The sequence below is a fragment of the Brassica napus genome, chromosome C9 (assembly GCF_020379485.1).
Source record: "Brassica napus cultivar Da-Ae chromosome C9, Da-Ae, whole genome shotgun sequence".
NCBI classification, from domain to species: Eukaryota; Viridiplantae; Streptophyta; class Magnoliopsida; order Brassicales; family Brassicaceae; genus Brassica; species Brassica napus.
The window spans coordinates 62,403,896-62,430,399 of NC_063452.1; the positions used below are offsets into that span (position 1 = coordinate 62,403,896).

At 35.8% G+C, this 26,504-nt stretch overlaps 7 protein-coding genes across 7 annotated transcripts; 5 read left to right on the forward strand and 2 right to left on the reverse strand.

Annotated features, from left to right (window-relative positions):
* Positions 1-1,855: 1,855 nt before the first annotated feature.
* On the forward strand, positions 1,856-4,011 carry LOC106372861 (putative RING-H2 finger protein ATL71). The gene has a single exon (XM_013813127.2). The coding sequence runs from the start codon at positions 2,162-2,164 to the stop codon at positions 2,891-2,893; it is 732 nt and encodes a 243-aa protein (XP_013668581.2). The 5' UTR covers positions 1,856-2,161; the 3' UTR covers positions 2,894-4,011.
* A 1,535-nt stretch (positions 4,012-5,546) lies between these two features.
* LOC106372860 (agamous-like MADS-box protein AGL80) lies at positions 5,547-6,311 on the reverse strand. Its single transcript, XM_013813126.2, has one exon. The coding sequence runs from the start codon at positions 6,309-6,311 to the stop codon at positions 5,547-5,549; it is 765 nt and encodes a 254-aa protein (XP_013668580.2).
* A 1,519-nt stretch (positions 6,312-7,830) lies between these two features.
* Positions 7,831-8,933, forward strand: LOC125592328 (putative RING-H2 finger protein ATL71). Its single transcript, XM_048767229.1, has one exon. The coding sequence runs from the start codon at positions 8,056-8,058 to the stop codon at positions 8,785-8,787; it is 732 nt and encodes a 243-aa protein (XP_048623186.1). The 5' UTR covers positions 7,831-8,055; the 3' UTR covers positions 8,788-8,933.
* Positions 8,934-9,612: 679 nt separating this feature from the next.
* On the forward strand, positions 9,613-10,782 carry LOC106388633 (putative phosphatidylglycerol/phosphatidylinositol transfer protein DDB_G0282179). The gene is made up of 4 exons (XM_048767230.1): positions 9,613-9,790; positions 9,956-10,057; positions 10,177-10,337; positions 10,535-10,782. The coding sequence occupies exons 1-4, from the start codon at positions 9,712-9,714 to the stop codon at positions 10,640-10,642; spliced, it is 450 nt and encodes a 149-aa protein (XP_048623187.1). The 5' UTR covers positions 9,613-9,711; the 3' UTR covers positions 10,643-10,782.
* Positions 10,783-11,141: 359 nt separating this feature from the next.
* On the forward strand, positions 11,142-12,310 carry BNAC09G49090D (uncharacterized protein At3g28850). Its single transcript, XM_013828747.3, has one exon. The coding sequence runs from the start codon at positions 11,517-11,519 to the stop codon at positions 12,237-12,239; it is 723 nt and encodes a 240-aa protein (XP_013684201.1). The 5' UTR covers positions 11,142-11,516; the 3' UTR covers positions 12,240-12,310.
* LOC106388630 (ubiquitin-activating enzyme E1 2) lies at positions 12,298-16,571 on the reverse strand. Its single transcript, XM_013828746.3, has 7 exons — positions 16,357-16,571; positions 15,903-16,231; positions 15,522-15,739; positions 14,648-15,442; positions 13,578-14,446; positions 13,067-13,499; positions 12,298-13,003 (listed from the first exon to the last, which is right to left on the reverse strand). The coding sequence occupies exons 2-7, from the start codon at positions 16,222-16,224 to the stop codon at positions 12,407-12,409; spliced, it is 3,234 nt and encodes a 1,077-aa protein (XP_013684200.2). The 5' UTR covers positions 16,225-16,231; positions 16,357-16,571; the 3' UTR covers positions 12,298-12,406.
* A 2,578-nt stretch (positions 16,572-19,149) lies between these two features.
* Positions 19,150-25,318, forward strand: BNAC09G49110D. Its single transcript, XM_013828745.3, has 9 exons — positions 19,150-19,620; positions 19,712-19,818; positions 19,902-20,010; positions 23,570-23,609; positions 23,682-23,771; positions 23,859-23,958; positions 24,051-24,190; positions 24,279-24,381; positions 24,474-25,318. The coding sequence occupies exons 1-9, from the start codon at positions 19,497-19,499 to the stop codon at positions 25,122-25,124; spliced, it is 1,464 nt and encodes a 487-aa protein (XP_013684199.1). The 5' UTR covers positions 19,150-19,496; the 3' UTR covers positions 25,125-25,318.
* The last annotated feature ends 1,186 nt before the right edge of the window (positions 25,319-26,504 follow it).

Consider the following 26,504-nt stretch of genomic DNA (forward strand, 5'->3'; position numbering starts at 1 on the left):
TGCCTCTCTAGGAATTTAACACACATCAGCACAAGCTTGAATAAATGCTAAAACATTACAATGAAAACTAGTATGTCTTGTTAAACCATTTTTAACGATCTGATTGAGACTAATTAATCCACAACTGTTGTTAAAGAAGTTTTGAACGGTTTGATTATCTTAATTCAGTTGTATTTTGGTGACCTTTATGGTTTTCAATAAATGAATTTAAACAATGAAAAAAAAAGTAAATAGATAAATATTTAAAAAGCAGTGAGAATAAGCAGGCAACAAGACGTCACGTACGTCATCTGATCATCTCATTCAAGCACTCAACATGCCATGACTCGATATTTAATTAATAAGCCCTATGCCATTTTCCTATAGTCTGAACAAAAGTCTAGTACGACAAATCCAACTTGTTTTGATCAAATCCACCATCGTACACTAAGATTGGCTAAAACCATGCATGCTCCAGTTTTCTACTGATTCGAGGGATTATCTACACTTTGGCCCTTTTTATGCCGGTTATATAAAAAGGTCAAATAAATCATTACAAGAAACATAGAAGTAAAGTTGAGATCATATTTGTATTTTACATCTTCCATCAATGTATTTTTTTAAAACAAGAAAACAAATCCGTTATATAGCATTGTAAGAAATGCATTCACACTATAATAGATACGTGGCAGTCTCACAATGATTTGATAATAAATATGCTAACGCGTTTACGCTATATTCAAAAATGTGTTCACGCATTTTTTTTAATATAAAACTCACATACATGGTTCCAATAAAATTCTGGATTTTTTGGTTCGGATAAAAATAGATAACGAATCAAAAGCCAAACTATATATATATATATATTATTTTTTATTGTGTACGGATAAATTAGAGCAAAATATTCATAAATTTTGATTCGATTCGTTATCCATTTTGATTTGAACCAAAAAATATAGATATCCGTAACTTTACGAAACAAATCAAATACTAAAATACAATATCCAAAAAAAAAAGCAAATCACAAATATCAATATTTTTAGGAACGTATATCTAATTCGATCTGTTATATGCATATATATATATATATATATATATATATATATGTAAAGAATTATATATATATATATGTTATATATAATATACTTTATATCAGTTTTACAATATTTTTATGAATTAAATTTATTATATTAGGTACTAGAATTTAAAAAATTAAATAATGTTTTATTTTTGTAATAAAATATTATTATTAAAATTTTCAATTATTTAAAAAAATTTTATTTGCGGATCAAATCGGATATTCTCTAAAATTCTAAAATATTTCGGATATCCGAGTCACCGAATATCTAGGGGGCTAAAGATCGAATCGACACGAATGCTTCCAAATACCTAGATATTCGATCTGTGTCCACTCCTATTACGGATACAATTTTATTTTCTTTATATGAAAAAAATGACTAATGTCAATGCCTTTTTTATTTTAAATTAATTTTAATTTTATTTTTCATGTATTATTTTGAATAAAAATATCATTTAATATTAATTAACAATATCTTTATACATTTGTCAACTATTTTTATATATTTTTTACATACACATACATGTGCACCTTGATGTGAGGACCTTGTAACTAAGTATTCACCACAACTGAAGTATCTAATTCTTTTGAAAGTTGAAATATTTTTTCTTAATACTTCTTTCACCACCGACCAAATTGTAGTGAAATTATTTGTCTTAATAATTTTCTTTTTTTTTCTTAAACTATTATCTGTTTAGAAACTATAATATGAAACTATTGGTTCGACATGGCGACTATCTAAAATTCATAACATGAAAATAAATAAATTAATATTAATTTTTGGTTTTTACCGAAAAAAATCAAAAAAATCAAACATTTTAACTGAATAAACTAAAATTAATAGTAATTTAAAATAATAGTTATATTTTAGAAGATTAAAAAAAAAAAACTTAAAACCGAACCAATGTCCAGCTTAAACAGATTTAATGTTTTTTATTAAAAATAACGAGAATAATAATCACATCCCGCGCAAGTATTCCCTACTCATTTTTGTAAATAAGGGGAAAACTAATCAATGCTGACATTAAGTATTCAAATGTTTGATCAACGTCTAACAACGTTTTTATACATGACATACGCCACAAGAACATTATATGATATCATATGCAAATCCACCCTACCCAAGAAAACCTAATCGTATATAAATCCACCCTAGCCACAGAAAATCTATATATGACACAACTCAAATCTAGACGTTTACTCATCACCATGATGACCAAAAACAAACGTTCACTCCTTTTCTCTTCAGATCAGTTTTTTACTTATCCAATGGATGCCACGGCCGTGCCACCTGACTCTGACCTGTGGCTACCGGCCACGGATAGTATGGGATTCGCTTACGGGCTTGTTGTCTCCATTGGTATACTTCTTCTAATTACCACAATCACCATCACTTCTTATTGTTTAACTCGAAGCCATATCTTCGCATCTTCCCCGAGGACAATAAGACGCCGGCAAAGACAGACCAATGCAACTTCAGGAAATGGCGATGAACGGTTTCACTTCGACGGCGATGATCAAAACGACACCGTGGTGGTCGAAGTCTTAGGGCTAGACGATGAGGTTATCAAGAGCTTCCCTAAGCTTCCTTACGAAGAGGCTCGTGTGGGTTATAGCTTGCAAAAGGATGCCACTGCGACGTCGTGTTGTTCTATATGTCTCGCGGATTACAAGAAGACAGATATGATTAGGGTTTTGCCGGATTGTAACCATTTGTTCCACGACAAGTGCGTTGACCCTTGGCTCATGATTCATCCTACGTGTCCAGTTTGCCGTACGTCTCCATTGCCGTCTCCGGCGAAGACACCAGTCGCCGACGCTGTTATCGGTCGATAGATCTTTGACTTCGTGTCTTTTCTTTATTTACTATATTTCTATTTCTGTTGACATTCTTAGACTATGCTATACCTTCAAGTTGTAAAGTTTCGCGGGTGTTATTTGGTTCGTCATACAAACAAAATTTAATGGTATACTAATTCATGTCCCGCACCTTGTGCAGATTAACATATTTATACATCTAAAAATTTTTAATTTTAAAATTTATTTTTATAAAATAATAAAAATTAAATTAAATTACATACAAATTTTAAATTATTATAAATTATAAAATTTCAATATTCATATTGGTAATCAATGTATTAAATTATGTTATTTTGTTTCATATTTTTATTTATGTGATGTAGATTTTGGATCAAATCTTTTTTATAGTAATAACTAAATTAAGAAATTTTGTATGCGATATTAACACATATTGTATTTGGACTGAAAAGAAATCGTGTGGTACAAAAAGGATTATAAAAAAATCACAAATATAAAACATTAACAAAATAACAATAGTTTAGGAGCGTTCAATCTGGTAAAACCGAACCATTCAAAACCGAACCAAACCGAAATAGAGAAAATAGTCTGGATTTGGAAGTAACGAGGATGTTATTTAAAAAAAACAGCAGTATATGAATATAGTTCAGTATATTAAGGGATCAAACCAAATAAACAAAAGAAACTGATTAATTTGGATATATTAGTATACTTATATATAAATTTTATAATAATTTGTATTTGATCAATATTTTCAATAAAAATCAGAAAAATTAGCTATAATATTAGTCATTAAAATTATAAAATGAGAAAAAAGTAATGATGATATTATAGGTAGATATTGTTAATATCTATTTATTAATTCCTAAATATCATGATAATTATATTATATATATATTAGTATATATATATCGGTAAAATAGGTTAATGTTGATTAAGTATTTTAAATATCATGATAAATATATAGATATCAAAATAAATAAATTAAATAATAATATTAATTACACTAATGATTTATCCTAAAATTATGGAAAAGATGAAAAATAAGCAAATTAACTAAAGAAACCGATTAATTCAGATATAATAATATACTTATATATAAATTTTATAATAATCTGTATTTGATCAATATTTTCAGTAAAAAACAGATAAATTAGCTATAATATTAGTTATTAAAATTATAAAATGAGAGAGCAGTAATGATGATATTATAGGAAGATATTATTAATATCTATTTATTAATCAAATGTCCTAAATATCATGATAATTATATATTAAAATATATTTTTAAAAAATATCAGTATATATATCGGTAAAATAGGTTCATGTTTATTAATAATTTTAAATATTATGATAAATATATAGATATCAAAATAATAATAAATTAATAATAATATTAATTAAACTAAAGATTTATCCTAAAATTATGGAAAATATGACAAGTAAGCAAATTAACTAAAATCATGGATAAAATGACAAATAAGTCAAATCACTTCATAAATAATTTTAAAAAAATATTAGTATATATATCGGTAAAATAGGTTCATGTTTATTAATAATTTTAAATATCATGATAAATATATATATATATCAAAATAATAATAATATTAATTAAACTAATGATTAATCTTGAAATCGTGGAAAAGATGACAAGTAAGCAAATTAACTAAAATCATGAAGAAAATGACAAATAAGCCAAATCACTTCATAAATAATTATAAAAAAATACTAGTGTATATATCAGTAAAATAGGTTCATGTTTATTAATAATTTTAAATATCATGATAAATATATAGATATCAAAATAATAATAAATTAAAATTAATATTAATTAAACTAATGATTTATCCTAAAATCATGGAAAATATGACAAATAAGCCAAATCACTTCATAAATAATAGTATAGATTCTTGAGACAACATGAACAGTTTAATCAGATTATAATATTTATTTATATTTGATATAACAATTATATTCTTTAGTAAACCCTTTGTTCAAAAAAAAAGGTTATATTATTTCAACCGGAGGAAGAAATTAATTATATTGATACATGACGCTACTGAATACATTAATGCATTTATGCAGTTTATAAATAATTTTCTCTCAAGTTATTACAAATACTAGATTTGTATTTTTTTTTCAACAAATAATAGACTTTTATTGAAGCTAAACGTACGTGCTTTACTGGTTCTTCATCAATAATTTCATGAACATTACATTCTTGTTAACTAGATTGCGTCCATCATTCTACAAAGTGAAGTGATTTTAGTGAATGTGAATACCACAATGAATGTTAGATCTTGCCAACATGAGAAAAATATAATCATATTCAGTTTTCATTTTCATGTAATTATCTCAAAAAAGTAAGAGCAGAATCCTAGTAAAGATTATGGTTTAATAGTATAGATTCAAGTTTTAACATAACGTAGTGAAGTCCAATACAATCTAGGGCCGGAGACTCGGTTGGGTAATAACATAGGTCGGATTAAACTGGTCCATTTAATTGCAAAGGGAAAAACATTTCATTATTTAGGTAAACATGCAAACAAAGACACAAATTTAAAACAAAACACGAAACATACCAAAGCTTGACCAAAACAACAAAAACTGAAATATGAAATGAGAATGCAAAGACACAACAACAACTTTATTTTAAGACAACATTAATTCATTAGGCATTGTCCGCACCACCAGACTTGGTGCTCTCTCCTTCTTTGGTCTTCATGTACTCCTCATCATCATTAGAAGGTTCCATGTTCAGGTTAAATCGAGATCCCATATGAGTCATCCCATCGCCATGTTTTTGGACTTCTGGATTATCCACGAACCACTTGTCCATTAAATAGACACCTCCCCTTCGCATCGGGCGGAAACAAGGTCCTGGTCCCCCTTCAGGTGCAACAGCAACACCCGTAGCCTTTGGGATGATCTCATCCCCAAGAAATGGCTCGTCGACACTTGTATACGGATGTTCCGCACCTAACTCTCTCGTCAAAACCGTGATCTTCTTACTTGCATATGACATTAACTTCTCAACCTCGGTTTGAGAAAGGTCAGCAAGCATTCTACCATTTTGGATTTGGAGCATGAGATGATCCATCTCCAACTCCTCGACCACCTTCCGAGAATGCTCTAGTTTCTTCTCGATCTTCTTGGTAATGGTCTTGATGTATGACTCTTGATCATCCGCGTTCATGTTCCTCTGGTTTTCCGGTAATGCGTAAAAACGCTCGATGAGAGATTCAGCCTCCTCCTGAGATGGCCACGCCACCAGCTTACCATCATCACGGTTGAAAAAGGTCAAGCAAGCCTTCGTATCAGACAAGATGGTTAGTTCTTCAGCCATTTTCATCAATCCTTTCATCCTCTTCTGGCAAGCAATGTTTCTTTTCTTTCGATCCTCGATCCAAGCAAGCTTCAGTTTTGGTCTTGCCATGGCCGCTTTTAGTTATATCTTTTATTTGTGATGTTGAAATGTAGACATGCACTTGTAATCTTATATAGAGATAGTTGAGAGGAAGACACAAAGACTCAAAATGGACTACTTTGGGAATGTAGTCAATTACCATTAATTTTCAACAGATTTCATATAGCAGTATGGTAAATAATAATTTGACTATGATATACCATTATTTTTTAATCTAGGGGCGGTATTATATTTCGGGGGGCCTAGGCGGAAAAAAATTATTTGTAAAGGGATAAAAAATCAGGAGCCCAAGTAAATTAAGAAATCGGAGGCCCATTTATTATGATTTTTTGTTGAATTATTTTTTTAAAAAAATTGGGCTCGTAAGCGGTCTTTTCATCCCGCTTCCCTCAAGACCGCCCCTGACTAGACTATTTTGGTAGTGTATTAAATATATTGGTTGTTCTAATTATTAAGCTTAATGTTTATGTGTCATCATAATTTACTTGGGTTTACAATTTTCATAATAGGCAAGTTTACTTTAAAAAATTATTTTTATTAATTATTTTATATTGTAAGTCTTCGCTAATTCTCTTTTAGCAAAATACTTTTAATCAAATATAAATATAGTTAGAGAGTAGGTAAAAGTGACATTAATATAAATACTTGTAATCTTAAATACAAATTGATTAACTGAACTAAAAACTTAATTTGGAATGACAAATTATATTTTGTAATTTATAAAAAAATGATTACACCACTATTAAAAGTGTTCTTAAGTTTCCTGCAAACATCTGCTCATTTTTCAATACCAAGAATTCTGAACTTAAATCACAATATAAAATATTAATTTGGTTTCCGGCATTATCCGATTTTGTAATTTGTATACTCTATTTTTGTATTTTCTGGTTGAATTAACAATGCTTGAGATTTTTCATTTAAATATGCTTTTCCAGCCATTCAGTCTTAACATCTTGAAATTTTCGTTGGTGCAATGGTGCACTTAGAATCTTGTGAAAGCCGTAGCTAATTAATTATGTGCCTCTCTAGGAATTTAACACACATCAGCACAAGCCTGAATAAATGCTAAAACATTACAATGAAACCTAGTATGTCTTGTTAAACCATTTTTAACGATCTGATTGAGACTAAATCCACAACTGTTGTTAAAGAAGTTTTGAACGGTTTGATTATCTTAATTCAATTGTATTTTGGTGACCTTTATGGTTTTCAATAAATGAATTTAAACAGTGAAAAAAAAGTAAATAGATAAATATTTAAAAAGCAGTGAGAATAAGCAGACAAGACGTTTACGTACGTCATCTGATCATCTCATTCAAGCACTCAACATGCCACGACTCGATATTTAATTAATAAGCCCTATGCCATTTTCCTATAGTCTGAACAAAAGTCTAGTACGACAAATCCAACATATTTTGATCAAACCCATCATCGTACACTAAGATTGGCTAAAACCATGACTCCAATTTTCTACTGATTCGAGGGATTATCTACACTTTGGCCCTTTTTATGCCGGTTATATAAAAAGGTCAAATAAATCATTACAAGAAACATAGAAGTAAAGTTGAGATCATATTTACATCTTTACATCTTTACATCTTTCATCAAGTTTTTTTTAAACAAGAAAACAAATCATTTTTTGTAAATAAGGGGAAAACTAATCAATGCTGACATTAAGTATTCAAATGTTTGATCAACGTCTAACAACGTTTTTATACATGACATACGCCACAAGAACATTATATGATATCATATGCAAATCCACCCTACCCAAGAAAACCTAATCGTATATAAATCCACCCTAGCCACAGAAAATCTATATATGACACAACTCAAATCTAGACGTTTACTCATCACCATGATGACCAAAAACAAACGTTCACTCCTTTTCTCTTCAGATCAGTTTTTTACTTATCCAATGGATGCCACGGCCGTGCCACCTGACTCTGACCTGTGGCTACCGGCCACGGATAGTATGGGATTCGCTTACGGGCTTGTTGTCTCCATTGGTATACTTCTTCTAATTACCACAATCACCATCACTTCTTATTGTTTAACTCGAAGCCATATCTTCGCATCTTCCCCGAGGACAATAAAACGCCGGCAAAGACAGACCAATGCAACTTCAGGAAATGGCGATGAACGGTTTCACTTCGACGGCGATGATCAAAACGACACCGTGGTGGTCGAAGTCTTAGGGCTAGACGATGAGGTTATCAAGAGCTTCCCTAAGCTTCCTTACGAAGAGGCTCGTGTGGGTTATAGCTTGCAAAAGGATGCCACTGCGACGTCGTGTTGTTCTATATGTCTCGCGGATTACAAGAAGACCGATATGATTAGGGTTTTGCCGGATTGTAACCATTTGTTCCACGACAAGTGCGTTGACCCTTGGCTCATGATTCATCCTACGTGTCCCGTATGCCGTTCGTCTCCATTGCCGTCTCCGGCGATGACACCTGTCGCCGACGCTGTTACCGGTCGATAGATGTTTGACTTCGTGTCTTTTCTTTATTTATATTACATTTCAACTTTTGTTGACATTCTTAGAGTACAGTATTACTTTCAAGTTGTAAAGTTTCACGGGTGTTATTTGGTTCCTTATACAAATAAAATTTAATGGTATATTCTTGAGACAACATGAACAGTTTAATGAGATTATAATTTATTTATATTTGATAGCAATTATATTTCTTTAGTTAAACCCTTTGCTAAAATAAAAGATTATATTTTTTCAACCGAAGGAAGAAAATTAATTATATTGATACATGACGCAACAAATAAAATAATATACAATAATGCACTTATACAGTTTGTAAATGAATCAGTCTCTAATTATTACAAATAGATGTCTATTTTTAACAAATAGTTTTATTTATATTGAAACTTAACGTATGTGCTTTCATGGTTCTTAATTCATCAGTATAATTTCATGAACAAATGTACATTATTCTTGTTATCTAGACTATACATTATTCTTGCTATCTACAAAGTGACGAGGTTTTAGTGAATCTGTATACCACAATCCATGTTAGATCTTGCCAACATGAAAAAAAGAATTGTATTCAAATTTTATTCTCCTTACATAAATATCTTTAAGAAAATAAGGAAGAAGAGGTCAAAACTAAAATAAATAAGAAGGTATGCAGTCAAAGTTGGTTAATCCTGATGGTTCGTTATGACGGATAATCAGGTGCAATCATTCATATCAGATAACTTCTCTAAACGAAATCTAGCCGTCCGTTTTACTGTAAAGGCAAGAATGACCTAGCTAAAGGAACGGTCACGATGACGCCTACATTCCATGAGAATATAAAAGAGAAAAAAGTATACAAAGTTACTCTGCTCCGCTCCTGGTTTAACCTCCTTTGGGCTTTTGATCATCGATCACCCCTCCGAGATTCCATCAACGATGTCGAGAATCGCGATTCTTCCTCTTCTCCTCGTCTTCTCAACGATTGTTCGAGCCACCACCGATGTCCAATACTGTGGTACCTTTGACACTCTTCCTTTGTGACGGCTCTTGTTGTTAAAGTTCGATTCTTTTTCGCTTTTCACTCGTAATTGATCGTTTCGTAGTGTCAAAGTTTCGATTTTTATTTTGTTCTGGGGAGCTCTCTGCCTTGATAGTGTGATGATGTATTTGTTAATTGCAGAGGAGAATGCAGAGTATGAAGTGAAAGTGAAAGAGGTTAATATATCTCCTAACCCTATAGCTCAAGGCGAGCCAGCTACCTTTACCATCTCTGCCACCACAGGTTACTTCTTTTTTACTTTTTTTTTTTATTTGATGCCAATGATAGAAAGATGTTTCCTTTGTGATGATAATGAATGTGTTAGTTATGATATGTGTTTTTTTTTTTTTTTTGTAATAAAGGGCGTGGGATTACGGGTGGGAAGCTGGTGATTGAAGTTACATACTTTGGATGGCACATTCACTCCGAGACTCATGAACTTTGCTCTGAGACAACTTGTCCTGTTGAAACCGGAGACTTCTTGGTTGCACATTCTCAAGTTCTTCCTGGTTACACTCCTCCTGTAAGTTCCATCCGCTTTTTGTTTATTGGTTCTTGCTACCTAATCTTGAAGCATCTCTTGTATCATATTGGATGTCTTAGGCTTAGTTTAGTGGTATTTGACCAATGCATAGAGACATTGAATGACTAGTTTGAATGTGCATATTAAATCAGGAAAAGATTGACAGATTCTCTACTCTTTTTATTTTATCTTTATAGGGTTCATACTCGCTGCAAATGAAGATGCTGGACGCGCAAAAGAAGGAGCTGACATGCATCAAATTCTCCATAGACATTGGATCCGTACCATCTGTAGCCGACATGTAGAGCAGCAATTCACTTTATTTGCCTTTGTATAAATAGTTTCTTAGATATGGTTTTTCTTTTATAGCTTCATCAGTTATGTTACTAGACCCTGGATTGCATAATCTCCATCATAGATATATAAAATACATGCTTAGGTGTTTTTTTTTTTTTTTGCTGCTTCAATCAAACAACATATCACCAGGTCTCATGGGCACTAGTCAAATGCTCGTTATGATTGACGATTTCTTCTTAACCATCATCATATTAAGTAAGCTGAGCCATATTGCAATGTGAAAACATATCAGTGGAAGCATATATGATGATTAAATTAGTTAATTTTGACTAATTCGAATTTGCTTAGCTAAAGCTGAGCTACTTTTACCAATCTGACATCATTGCACGTTTACGGAAATTGTAAAAGACAAGACAGGCATGATGATCATTCTTACCGAACCCAAAAAGAAGGAATATAAACTTCTAAAAATCAATCTACCACTCTTACCAGACCGATTTGTAATTTTAATTTTTTTTTTTCTTAAAGCTCTATAACATCTTTTTGTTTGGGTAAAAAATCATGACTAATGAGTGTTGTTGTTTGCCTCTGTGATTGAGGTCTGAGTTTTATCATCTTACATTATTGTAGCAGTGACTCATCAAAACAACTTTTTTTTGTTATGTTTCTGAATAAAAACCCATCAAGAAAGACTTTTGAAAGCTAACCCGAGAAAGTAGCTTTTAAAACCTTTTTTTTCAACCCCACAAGCTAACCAAAGAAGAAACCTGAAAACGAAAAACCCATTACGTTTTGTTTTCACCCTCGTGCCCCGATCTTATCTTTGTTTTGATCTTGATTCTTAAATTTGGTTTTTCCCCAGCAAAAGATTTTAAAATAGCAATGAAGGGAATGAAGGAGAGATTGGCGAAGAAGATCAAACTCATCACCATTGTTTCAACCTTGAAGCAAGGCCTTGCTCATCACAAGAGTAAGATTGACCGGACAATCCATCATATCAGAGACGAGATAGTTGCTGAATCTGGTCAACGCAAAGGTTGTGTTACACCAACGCTACCAGAGCTTGAGTATGTGGATGTGTCAGAACAAGAACACGATGTTGAAGAAGAAGAAAGAGAGATACTGTCGGAATTTGAAGAGAATTGCCCACCTGGAGGCGAAGATTCTGTCGTGTTCTACGCCACGGGACTGCGAGGAGTTAGAAAAACTTTCGAAGCGTGTAGAAGAGTGAGATTCTTGTTGGAGAATCACATGGTGGGGTATAAGGAAAGAGATGTTTCGGTTGATTCAGAGTATAGAGACGAGATGTGGAGGTTGCTTGGTAGGAAAGTCACCTCTCCGAGGCTGTTCATTAGAGGTAGGTACATTGGAGGAGCTGATGAAGTTGTGGCGTTGAACGAGAACGGGAAGCTCAAGAAGCTTCTACAAGGGATCTCACGTGTTCATTCGCCTTGTGAGTGTTGTCTGAACGAAAGGTTTTTGATATGTTCTAGTTGCTACGGAAGCTCGAGATTGATTGCAGACGATGAAGAGACAAGTAATATGTGGACGAGATGCAGAGAATGCAACGAGAAAGGGCTTGTTAGATGTCCTCTTTGTACTTGAATGTTGCTGTAATAACTACTTTTTTGTCTATGTTTTGTATTCGGTTCCTGTAGAATAATAAGTTGCAAACACTGACTCATGTTTATTGTTCGCATATTCAAACAAGACACCAACAAAAAACTCTGTTCTGTAGTATAAAGACTTTTGGGAGATGTTAAAGATTCTGATCAGGCGTAGTAGACTGATACCAGAGGGATGTCAACGTCATTGTCGTTGTCATCCTCACAAGCCACCACAACATCCAAGTGACGTCTGTAAGCAGGCAGTTCAACTTTAGCAACGTCTCTTGCAAGATCCACCACTCTCTTGTCCATCCTCTCTTTGTGCCTTGGGAACATACTGTTGTACAGCAGACAGCTTCCGACCGATATGCTGTACGCGTTTAGCCCTTTCTCTTTTAGCCATTTTAGCAGCTCCTTTAGAGTTGGGTTTCCTTTGATGACCCATCGGTCCCAAACAGTCCAGCTTTGGTCTTGGTGCTTCACTACTTTGGGTGGAACCGGCTCAGCTATGGAGAAGAGTGGAAGCGCTAAGTTAGCGAAAGTGTTTCTGTAGTCTTCCACTTTGTGTGCACCGTCTAACACCTTGTACAGCTCCAGGCAAACGAAACCCGTTGCCATGGCCGTTGATGTTGCGATGGCAGGTATGATTCTTCCGGCGATGAACTTGGCTTTAAGCTTGTCTACCTCCGGAACGCTGTAGTTCCTTGCTCTCATGTTGGCTAGCCCAGCGATCATATCCATGTGGTAGTTGGTGTCGTCATCCTACAAACATCATAATGTTAGAAACAGACTTTGATAAGAGTTGGGATACAAATTACGATTCACCTTTTCAAACTGGATTGGCTTCATCCTGAAGTCTGGCTGCAAGCTAAGTCTGCACCGCTCTAGCTTTGCGATTAGTTCATCGATTATTGCTGCATCATCGACTGAAGCTGTAGACAGAGTTGTAGCCTTCTCATCTGTCACAATCTTTGCGTCTTCCCTAGGCTCAAAGTTGGGGACTATCACTCTTTCCACAGCCTCGGCTAGTCCGGTTGGGGTTTTAGCCCACTCAGGAGTAGGGATTCCGAATGTCTCTGCACGCAAGATAGCAGCAGCCATGACAAAATTGGTATGGCTGAGGTCTGTTGAAGTGAACTTAAGCGGGCGAGGGAATCTCTTTGGGGCGGACCAGAATGGAGCTCCGGTACTGGTGTTAGCATCCTCAGGAAATGTGAAAATCAGCTGCTTCACACGGTTGACGAAGTAATCTTCAAACCTGTAAGCAAAAAACATGTGTTAAAAGAAGTGAAAGAGTACACAATCACGCTGAAGGGTTCACAACATCAGGGAATACCTCAGACGAGCCCAAGTTATACAATCCTGGAAGGAATTGCACTTCTCTTTCTCGAGGCACTCAACAACACGTCCCAAAGTATCCCTAGCTTGAGCATCGCCAGCACTCCTCATCGCTTTCATGTATTCATCAGGATTTGAGAGGTACGCATTAACTTCTGCTGGTGTTTTCTCAAGCAGGCCCTCGAATTCAGAGCGAGCCCATGTTAAGCAATGGTCAATGTTGTGAGGAAACGAGTGCACCGTGCACATCGGAGCCTGTTTCTCTGGCGGGTCTCTCGAAGCACCATAGTTCTCAGTGAGATGAGGGATAACCATCTGTGTGTTGCACTTAGCACCTAGAGTTCCTGACTCGAGGAGAGGCTTCTGGAAATACACACACCTTGAATCGACATAAAGCCTTGCAGTGACATTGTCCAGTGCGTTGACAACAACTGTCAGATTCTCCCAGAAGCTGTCGTCAAAGACATTCTCAGTCTCTGGTCCAACACGATTTTGAAGAGCATCAATCTTGAGACGAGAATTTATCCCCGCTGCTGCTGTTGCGGCAACTGTAGATTTAGCCTGTCCTATGTTCCAGTCTCGGAAAAGAAACTGGCGACTTAGGTTGCTCTTCTCGATTACATCATCATCGGTGACAGTTAGCTTCCCTTGAACGCCACATGACACACCCATCAAAGCCAAGTTCTTTAAGAACTCACATCCAAGAGCACCAGCCCCTACAACAAAAACTGTGGCATCCTCGAGTTTCTTCTGAAGTGTAGACCCAAATACAGAGATCTGTGCATCGTAACGGCTATTTTGTGGTCTAAACTCTGATGCATCAAGGGGTTCCTTGGGGAGCGACTCCAGCGAATCGAAGTAGAAGAACTGTACAAGGTAAATGCAAACTCATTACAAAATTACAAATAACAAAATAAATACTACCAAGGGGACATGAGACTTTTATTTAGTCCTGTTAGAGTAGATGCCAGTATAAATTGAAGAACAACATTGCTCAACAAGTGGAAATATCACACATGATGAGTGAACAGATGTACATCCTGAAAATTCAAACATATAAGAATTTACCTGAAAGATAGGATGGAACTTCCCAGAGCATGCCTTGACGACCTCCTGTCCAACAATGCCACCAAACACTGCAGCCATGGGATTCAGAACAGCCCTGGATCCAAAGGCCAAATGCCGCAATAGTTTAGAGTTGACATCTTCCAACCTTGCATCACCCAAACTCTCATTAATCTCAATTGCAATTTCCACCAGTTTCTGAGCATCTTCTTCCGAGCCAGCAAACGGGAACCGGCCTGCTTGAGACGAAAACCTATCAAGCGCCTGGAATGCTAAGTGAAGAAGAGGTGGCCGGTCAAACTTCGAAAAGTCACTAAGAAGAAATTCGCCTGGATCTCTAATTGCTTCTCTGAGAGGCTTAAAGTTCAACACCTTTGGTTGTTTAACCTGAGTCACAATCCCACCCTTCACATACGTCCCACAGCTAGTGGTATCTTCCTCAATGACAAACGAATACGGCTTGACATTTTTAACCTTCCTTGGTATTCCATCGTTTAACTCCGCCATCCCCTCGACTTCAGAGAAAACCACGAGATCTCCGTCCTGAAACTCGAGCCTCTCATCATCCACACACGAAACAAAAGCAGGGTTTTCATTGCTAACGGAAGCGATGATGCCAGAGTGCGGTTCCTCTCCATCAACATCAAGAACAGTAAACTGAGGTCCAAAATCACAAAACAACGACCCAAAGAGACCCCTAACGTCAGCCTTGATAAAGGCGATAGGAGGCTGATGGCTATGACAGTAATCATCAAACTCTGTCGCTTTCTCAAAAGATGCATCCACAAATACCACAGCCTGCAACAAAGAAAACAAACCAAACATTTATGTACATTGTACAGAAATTGAATCATAATAGTCTGAAGAGTTTGGATACCTGGAAACCAGAAAGCTGCTCTTTGGTTAACTCGCCAGTCAAAGCCGAGACAGCCACGGCATTGTTGAGTTCTTGCAGCTTGTGAACAGAAGCAAGAGCTCTATTCTTGCCAACGTCCTCCTCGGTGAAAACAAAGTTGCTAGACAAGTCCCATAGCTCAACCACGCTTTCATCGTGAAGCGTCACTGACTTCACACCAGCTAGAATAATATTCTTGGCTATAAACATGATAACAAACTCATCATCACAAATAAGTAAATAAATAACATAGTGATTGATTAATGTGCACAAAATCAACAATACGTTTTAGAGACTCTTAAAATGTGACATGCAAGATGTGATTTAACAACTAAATGAGAATTAAAAAAAAAAAGCGGTTACCAATCTCAACACCAAGGCCTTGGATCCCTGAGATGAGAACGTTGGAAGCGAAAAGCCTCCTCATAGTCTCGCGTCCGTACACGGCGAGCTGCCTGCTGTGCAGATCTTCATCGATCTCGTGATTGGTGGAGCTGTTACCAACCGCATCCACGCTCATCGGCGCCGCCGCGTCGCCGCCACCGGTGCTGTTCAGCTCGATGTTGGAGATCGAGGTGAGGATCGGCGAACCGTCGGCTGTGGACTCGGTGTGATCGATCCGTCGCTTCTTGCGCGGGGAGGAAGCGGATGCGAGAGTGGTCTCCCTTGCAACGAATGGTTCCATAGAGTAACTGAAAAATATATATATAGTGAATAAATAAATAAATCATGATGAGAGGTTCCTTAGAGCTAAAATCGATGAACGAATCTGGAGAAGAAACGAGAATCGGAGCAGAAGGAGAGGAAGAAACGGTACCGTTCGTGCGTTCGGATGAAGAAGAAGAATATCGGAGGCGATAAGCGGCGAATGTGTTGAGAGTAGAGAGAGAGAGAGAGAGAGAGAGGGTAGGCTTGGTGCTTTGTAGGTTGTGTAGAAGCGGCGGTATATGGCAAAATGGGAGAGGGCTGATGGGCTTAGTAACAGTGTGCAGTGTGAGCCTGTGTGGGTAAACCTATACGTCTCTGTTTAGTATCTTCTCGTCATCTGGTTTTTAATGGTTTGGTAAGTATGCACTGAACCAAACCAATTCTAATTTAATTTTTCAAATTATGTTCGATTTCGCTGTTTAAGATTTCAAGTTTGGAAAATGATAATCAAATCAAGTAGTTATTGAGAATAGCTGTTGAATGTTTCATATGCGTGACCTACTTTCTAACACATATTGAGGTTAATAGACGGTTTCGAAGAAGTATTCATAATAACTCTACAAAGTAGAGTGAAATCTTGTCACTGTATTGTGGAAATGTACCTCATGAACATGAACTCAGCCATTTTAGCATTAGAAAGTTTGGTGTGAGCACGTGTTTTTGGCGATTGGTAGTGGGATGCTCTCCATAACTTCTCAATTATCAGCTTTCCAATTAACACAATCTAACACGTTATGTTGATAATATCAACACTGTTTATTTTTTCTCAACTGTGATCAGTTCATTGTTAAGATTATTGGTACAAGGTCAGAAAACCAATAGTTTCTTCTTCGTTTTAGTCCTGATCTAAACAAAGAAGTTACAAAAAAAAAAGATTATTGGTACAAACTCAAATCTTTCGTCCAATGCGTGATCTTTCACCTAATTTAGAATTAGCCAAATGTTTATGATTTTCCAACTGAAATAAGACAAATTTTGCTTTAGGCATTAAAATATAATGTGCAGGGCCATGGCCTCCTTTGATGGGCCAAAATTCCAGATGACTGATAGCACTTACGTTCAGACAAGAGCCCATTGAGGTTGGATCTTCATCAGATTCCGTACCTTTTCTCTTTATCACTTTGTTTGATGTTTGCTATGAGCATCAACAGTCGCATAACAAAAAGTGGTCAGTCTGGGATCGAACATTCGTCATGCGTGTAAATATGTAGGGAATCACAAACTTCAATGTATAGTTCAGCCACCCGTACGAGCATTCAATGCATTTGAAGTTTTGAACATACTAAACTGGTTAGTTACAAAAAAAAAACATACTACTAAAGTGGTTATGTGATATGATTGGTGGCTAATACTATATTTAAAGTTGACAAAAAGAGAATTAATTACTCTGGAGGAGAGATGCCAAATTTAAGCAAAAAAGGACCCCCAAAAATGTTGGGTTTCAGCTGGCATCATCATCATAATCATCTCCCGAGTATGGGCTATTTTTGTCCTCTGCATATACTAGTAGCTATATTAAAAAAAAGGAAAAAAGTTTCTCAGCTACACGAAGTTTACTGTAATATGTTGGAAACTATCCAATCTATGAAAATGTGTCAATAACTATACGGAGTTTATGTTAATACATGCCACATATACGAAGTTAATGATTATATGGTGGGAACATCACAATCGGGTTTAATTGATTTTAATCAAAGTTCTTGGGGTCAATCTGTAATTTTATTAAAATCAATTAATAAATTATTGTTTTTATGAAGTTTATTAAACTTAATAATTTGATAAACTTAATAATTTGATAAACTTAATAATTTTAATAAACTTTAATAAACTTAATAATTTATTAATAAACTTGATTTTATTAATAAACTTAATGAAGTTAATAAATTTATTAATAAATTTAATTATTTTAATAATTTTTGGTTAAGTTTAAAAAATTACAGATTGACCACATTTATTAAGTTTATTAAATTTAATAAATTATTAAGTTTATTAAGTTTTTTTTATTTAAATTATTAGGTTTACTAAATTTAATAAATTACTCAGTTTATTAATTTAATAAATTATTAAGTTTATTAAAAACAAAATTATTAGGTTTATTAATTTAATAAATTATTAAGCTTATTAAATTTAATAAATTATTAAGTTTATTAAATTTAATAAATTATTAAGTTTACTTAAGCTTTTTTAAATTATTAGGTTTACTAAATTTAATAAATTATTAAGTTTATTAAGTTAATAAATTATTAATGTTATTAAATTTAATAAATTATTAAGTTTTTAAAAATTATTAGGTTTACTAAATTTAATAAATTATTAAGTTTATTAATTTAATAAATTAATAATTGTATTACATTTAATAATTTATTAAGTTTATTAAAACTATTAAGTTTATCAAATTATTAAGTTTGATAAACTTTATAATTAAAAAAAACTTAATAAACTTAATAGTTTAGTAAAATGAATAAACTTAATATTTTTTTCCAATTTTAATAAACTTCATAAAACAGTAATTTTTAATTGATTTTAATAAAATTAATTGATTTGATTTTAATGATTTAGGGATAAATTTTAATAAATTACAGATTGACCCCAATAACTTTTATTAAAATCAATTAAATCCGATTGTGATGTTCCCACCATATAATCATTAACTTCGTATATGTGACATGTATTAACATAAACTTCGTGTAGTTGTTGACACATTTTCATATATTGGATGGTTTTCACCATATTATAGTAAACTTCGTGTAGCTGAGAAATTTTTTTCCTAAAAAAATGAAAGAGAGAAGAAGGAGAAGAAGGTAGATAGATAGATGTGATTAAAGAGACAGACAACTTCCCACCTATCTTCTTCGCACTCGTTTTGACACCGACGCTTATCTGTTTTCATAATAAAAACCTGTTATTATCAGTCTCTTCTTCTTCTTCTTATGTCCTAATCTCGACATTAATCTTCTGTCATTTACGCAACGTCTCATCCCTTTGTTGGTAACTCCGAGACTATTCTTGGTAATGGACCACTTTTGAATTTTCTCCATACAAGAAACGTCTCATCTTCTTTCTCCCTCTTGTCGGTCACGTTTTGGTGCTAATCCTTTTCTTCTTACCCTTTCTCTCTTTTCTTTTATTCCAAAAATTGTGATCGGATCATTAAAAACATTTCAAGAAATTAACTTATTCTTCTGGTGGGTTTATACTATTTATAGCTGATTTAATTGTGAATTAATCCTTGGTTCGAGGCTTGAGATTATGCAGAAGAAACGAGAGATCTGTGAGTACAGAGATAAGCTAGACAAAACCTTGTCTTCTCCTGATCTCATCAATGAGCAGACTCTCAAATCCCTTCTCAGAAAACAGCTTTACTCCTCCCAAGGTTCTGTTCTGTTATTTTTTTTATTGTGCTTTTACTGTTATATCAATACACTCTGAGATTTTGTTTCATGTTGTTGTGGTCATTTTTGTAGAGTGTAATGAGAATATATTGGATAGAAGAACAGCTGATGTATCAAAGCTACTTACCAAGCTTAGGAGTGTTTCCATGACCGATCATCATGGAAACAGTGATTGGAAAGTATGTTTTTTCCTGTTCACATATTTATACCAGTGATCTTGGATTGAAAAAAAAAAAAAAAAAAAGCGTTTATATTGTTACAGCTGAAACATGATCTTGAAGATTGCCGTGTCATGTACCGTGAAGGTCTCGATGGGAGTCCTTTTCACACTATGCTCGTTGAAGGTTACATGGATGCCCCTATCGAAGAATGTAAGTTATTTTTCCTTTTTATTAGAATACAAAATCAAAGTTTTAGAAAATATGTAATGATCCACCACTCCCACCATCTCCACTTTTTTCTCCAACCCCACCACTTCCACCTTCTTCTCCACCATCTCCACCTTCTTTCCCACCATCTCCATCTTCTTTAAAGAGAAAGAAAGAGAAAGAGAGAGAAAGAGAGAGAGAAGAAGGAGAAGAAGAGAGAAAGCTCACCTGAGCTCGTCGCCGGAGCAACCGTGCGCCGTGACCACGTTCAGCTTGCCGCCACCGATAAACACCCTAGGTAATCGCCGAAAACCGCATTCCTTAAGCTCAGTTTCGTTTCTGTTTAGTAAATCGCCCATAACTTTCTAACCGTGATGAATCTCGTGAATCCAAGACTACCATCGTGTTCCTCTCGTCGAGACGAATCCGTAACTACCAAAAACGCCTCAATCGGAGTCCGGACGAAGCCGCACGAGCCTCCGGAAGTTTCGACTCTGCGCGCGCGTGAGGTACACGCGCCACCGCCGGAAATCGCCTCCGCCGTCGCGCCGCCTTCGCCGCTGGTAAGCTCCGCCGGTGACCGACACCGGTGACTCGTCGGTGACTCGGTCAACTCGACCGAGTCAACTCAGCGAGTCAACTCGGTTGACTCGGTTAACCGATCGGTTAGCCGGTTTAAATTGATTTCGGTTCGGTTAGGGTAAACCGGTCGGTTTAGTAAAATCGATTTCTGGTCAAAGCTTGACCGGGTTGACTTTGACCAGGGGGTTGACTTTTCCGCAAACCTTGACCAGTCTCGTTTTAAACCGTTCGAAAGGCATTCTAACTCGATTTTTCGCCCTGATTTCAGATTTAGAGTCTATTTGAGCAGCTGGAGTTCATAGATACCACTATTTCCTATTGCTAAGGTGAGGGCTATTCCGTTAAATCCCGAGCTAGTTTAGTACTACCATTATGGAAAGTTTAGTTTCGAAACATGATCCGTCTTTGTGAATCGAGTCTTGCTTGTTCATTATTGATATTGATTGTTAACTGGAATTAGGATAATAGAGGATTCAACGATTGTGTGAAATGATTGATGCTAAGAACTGCTATATATATGTATATACATAGTTATGAGTAGGGACTATGTGATGAGGGCGTGAGTTCAGAGATGTCTGAGCTTCGACGCTACGGTGTGGTATGGACGTGAGTTCAGAGACGTTTGAGCTTCGACGCTACTGTTTGGGGCGTGGTGCAGAGACGTTTGCATTCGACGCTACGATGGGCGGGGGTACAGAGACAGACTGTACTAGCGATGCTTCGAGTATATGTATATATCCTTATGAGGAGATGCGTGGTGCAGAGAGTAGCTATGTATTATAAGCGCATGAGTTGTAACGACTAGTCCTCTAGCCGAATATTGATTGTTATGTGTGGTGTAATAGGCACCGTGTTTGTTTCATGCTAGAGCTAGGCCTACATTTTAGTAGTGCTACGAACTCTGTCTGTGGTTTGCGGTTTAGCATCTCATACCTCGTTGGGCAACTCCCCTATTGCTCACCCCTCCTTCTTTCCCCCTTTTAGGTGAGACCGAAGAGCAGGAGTGATTATCGGACCGGTGTTATTGGGCTTTTGGGCTTCTATCGCTTTTACCGCTTTTATCTTTATCGGACCTTTAGGCCTTTGGACTTTTATCGTTTATGTTATTCCTATTTCAGACTTTCGGTTTATGTCGTATTTTATATTTCAGATGTTATCGATGTTGGGCTTTTAGGCCTTTTGGTACCGTATTGACTTTTATATTATGATATGAAGATTATTATTATTTGATAAAAGCGGAAATAAAATAATAATACAACTCAAATAATAATAATCTTCATATCATAATATAAAAGTAAATACGGTACCAAAAGGCCTAAAAGCCCAACATCGATAACATCCGAAATATAAAATACGACATAAACCGAAAGTCTGAAATAAGAATAACATAAACGATTAAAGTCCAAAGGCCTAAAGGTCCGATAAAGATAAAAGCGGTAAAAGCGATAGAAGCCCAAAAGCCCAATAACACCGGTCCGATAATCACTCCTGCTCTTCGGTCTCACCTAAAAGGGGGAAAGAAGGAGGGGTGAGCAATAGAGGAGTTGTCCAACGAGGTATGAGATGCTAAACCGCAAACCACAGACAGAGTTCGTAGCACTACTAAAATGTAGGCCTAGCTCTAGCATGAAACAAACACGGTGCTTATTACACCACACATAACAATCAATATTCGGCTAGAGGACTAGTCGTTACAACTCATGCGCTTATAATACATAGCTACTCTCTGCACCACGCATCTCCTCATAAGGATATATACATATACTCGAAGCATCGCTAGTACAGTCTGTCTCTGTACCCCCGCCCATCGTAGCGTCGAATGCAAACGTCTCTGCACCACGCCCCAAACAGTAGCGTCGAAGCTCAAACGTCTCTGAACTCACGTCCATACCACACCGTAGCGTCGAAGCTCAGACATCTCTGAACTCACGCCCTCATCATATAGTCCCTACTCATAACTATGTATATACATATATATAGCAGTTCTTAGCATCAATCATTTCACACAATCGTTGAATCCTCTATTATCCTAATTCCAGTTAACAATCAATATCAATAATGAACAAGCAAGACTCGATTCACAAAGACGGATCATGTTTTGAAACTAAACTTTCCATAATGGTAGTACTAAACTAGCTCGGGATTTAACGGAATAGCCCTCACCTTAGCAATAGGAAATAGTGGTATCTATGAACTCCAGCTGCTCAAATAGACTCTAAATCTGAAATCAGGGCGAAAAATCGAGTTAGAATGCCTTTCGAACGGTTTAAAACGAGACTGGTCAAGGTTTGCGGAAAAGTCAACCCCCTGGTCAAAGTCAACCCGGTCAAGCTTTGACCAGAAATCGATTTTACTAAACCGACCGGTTTACCCTAACCGAACCGAAATCAATTTAAACCGGCTAACCGATCGGTTAACCGAGTTGACTCGCTGAGTTGACACGGCCGAGTTGACCGAGTCACCGGTGTCGGTCACCGGCGGAGCTTACCAGCGGCGAAGGCGGCGCGATGGCGGAGGCAATTTCTGGCGGCGGCGCGTGTACCTCACGCGCGCGCAGAGGCGAAACTTCCGGAGGCGCGTGCAGCTTCGTCCGGACTCCGATGGAGGCGTTTTTGGTTGCTACGGATTCGTCTCGACGACAGGAACACGATGGTAGTCTTGGATTCACGAGATTCATCACGGTTAGAAAGTTATGGGCGATTTACTAAACGGAAACGAAACTGAGCTTAAGGAATGCGATTACCTAGGGTGTTTATCGGTGGTAGCAAGCTGAACGTGGTCACGGCGCACGGTTGCTCCGGCGAGGAGCTCAGGTGAGCTTTCTCCCTTCTTCTCCTTCTTCTCTCTCTCTTTCTCTTTCTCTTTCTCAAGCTTTAAAGAAGGTGGAGAAGAAGGTGGAAGTGGTGGGGTTGGAGAAAGAAGTGGAGATGGTGGGTCATTACAAAATATTTCTGCATCTAATGTTTCATTGGATTTACAGGTTTGTGCGTTTCATGGGAATCAACCCTATACAAGAAATGGTTAGTGAGTGTCTCAAGATTTTGGATTGTGAACATGTCTTGTATTTATTCAGTTATATATATGTTTTCTAGGTGGCCACAGTTTGCGTTTCCACCATTTAAGATCATACAAAGCACATGCTTGCAAAAGGTTCGGATCGGTGAACAAGTATGCTTCATAAGGTTTGTTTCAACTGAAAAAAAAACCTCATTATTTCATGTTTATTGTTTTTTTTAACCTTTGTAATCTTACATTTTGTGGGAAGAAAGGATGAAGGTACCATGGCCATTAGCAGAGAGAGAGCTTATTGTTCACTATTTCTTATTTGAATACTTTAAAGATGGCTTGGTCGTCATCCTTCTCAACACGGTAAAAAAATCAACAACCTTCTTGTGTGTGTTTTCCATCTTTCTGAAACTTTTTGGCATGATCTGAAAACGATTTTGGTTGCAACCTTTTAGATATCTGATTTAAATAGCATTGGAGTTTCATCTAAGGAGATCAACGAAGACGTTATGTCAGTAACACCTGGTGCAGTGAGGATTGATGTCGTAGGAGGATTTGTTTTACAAAAGGTTACTCCAGAGAGGAGTTACTTCAGGTTGGTGATCATGACTCATTGTAGTACTAGTGTAACATGTTACTTGTTCTTTTGGTTTATGAAGCTGCTTATGTCTGAATAATTGTAGGACGATAGGGGATATGGATATAAAGCTGGACTTTGTCCCTCCCTCTCTTATGAATTTTGTGTCTAGGCAGCTCATTGGTAATGGTTTCAGATTATATAAAAAGGTAAGAAAACCTTTGTTTTTGGTTTCATTGTTTTAATGTTTTTGTGCGGTTTTGATTGTGTGATAAACGTTTACTGACGTGAATGTAAACAGTCAGTTGCTTCGGTGGCTAAATTTGATGAAGATTACAGCAGAGCTTTAGCTGATCCGTTGTACACTAAGATACGTCAAGCTCTGTATTCAACTGATAAGGCAAGTGAGGAAGAACCAAAGCTGGAAGCCAATGAAGTGAATGGCGATAAGGAACATGATAATGATGAAGATGTTGGTGAAATTGAACATGTACACTGTAGAAAAACCGTTCCTGAGATTGAGGAGGAAAGTATTTCTTCAGAGGAGGGGAATATAAATGGGAAGACCAATGGCGACATCGGAAGACGGTTTTGCATAAGCCCAGAGATTAAACAAGCTTTAGGGACTCTAGATAGAGTGATATACATGGTTAGAACAAATACAACTCCTGTTCAAGAAGCTGAGGAGTTGTCGCCAGACAGAGGAGAGGATGACCACAAAAAGCAAGTAAGTCTGTTAGAACATTTTGAAAATGTTCCTCAAAAATCAGAGAGGCAAGATTTTTCAACCCCAACGGTCATACAAGAGACGAGCGGTTTTAGTCAAGAAGACAAGAGAGAGAAGGTGACAGGAGAAGAAGAGAGTGGGATCTTAGAAAAAGGTGGTAAGAACAAGAGCTTGGGGAGGAGAAAACGTAAGACACGCTGCTTGGCTTTCAGGTCCTGGCTCTGAAGGAAGCTCAAGTTCCTATTGTTCTGCTTCTGCGAAGAGTGTGCGGCAACATACGAGTTGATAAGGATTTGGATTGTGCTTACTTGAAAATCTAATCTTAGATGCATGATCCATGCAAAAGTTTGTGGATTCTTTTTTGTAAACTTGTTTCTCAGGAGGAAAAGATTATATACGCATTTTTCTTTTAACACCAACATATTATTTGATTAAAGACCATACTGAAAAAAACTATTACATCGATAATTTTACGACCAAAAATTCAAACTATTATCATTGTTTACTATAAATCAGTTACAATCTACTACATTTGGCTAGAGGGGAATGAGAGGAGGCACAACAACCAGTGCCAGACCAATCTTTTATATTGCCCCAATCAAAATTTAAAACTATGCCTTCATACATGTTTTATCAAAATCACAAAACAGTATAAAAAAATAATTTAAATTTTCATTAAAAAAATCAAATTTCATAATATGTTCATAAAAAACATTGATATAAAAACACTTATTGCTGAAATATAGATTTTCTTGCATTTTTCCCTGCAAAATCATCCATTAAACTTCTATAGTCAAGTTTTTCGACCATAGCAGTCTCAATTGTTATGTTTCTATTTTAGAATTAGGGTTTTAACTATTATCTAAAATATAAATTTACTAATATATTTAAAAAGTTTGACAAATATTATTATAACTAAATATGCTCAATAGATAATATTTTAACAAAATAATCTACAGATTTTCTTTTTATGTATATACTAATAATTTTTTTTTAAAATATGCCTCACTAATTTAGATGCCCTAATCCTTGGCTTGGTTGGCTTCCCGTCAAGGCCGGCCCTGACAACAACACCTCTAAGCCAAGTAGATCACCTAGCAAGGTTGATTGACAAAATGATCATGAACAAGATTACCTCCCTTGGTTACTCTCCGACGCCTAAGCTACATGGCTTGATGTTGCATTTTTTGTTTCTCATTCTTTAGAACTATAAATAAATAGGATTATACATATATTATCAATAAATTTGAAATTTCAAAACAAAAAATGAATGTTTAACAATTCTAGTTACAGTGTTAAAGTTCTTTTTTTCTTAACGCTGATTTATTATAATCTTACGATTATGATATGAGAAAGATTACATAGACGATTCGACAACCGACAATACTACCTACCTTATGAAGACCTACGCCTAACTGCATCACCTGAGCCGTCCTATGAAGATCCACGTCTGATCAGATTTACTTGCACTATGTTGAAGATCCTTTGTAAACATTTCTTCTTCTGTAGTGTGCATAATTGTTTAGTAAATTGCTCTTTTTGAGATTTGAAACCTAGATTTCCTGTAATCTGTAATAAATTGCATAGTCTGGGATTCGAACCCCA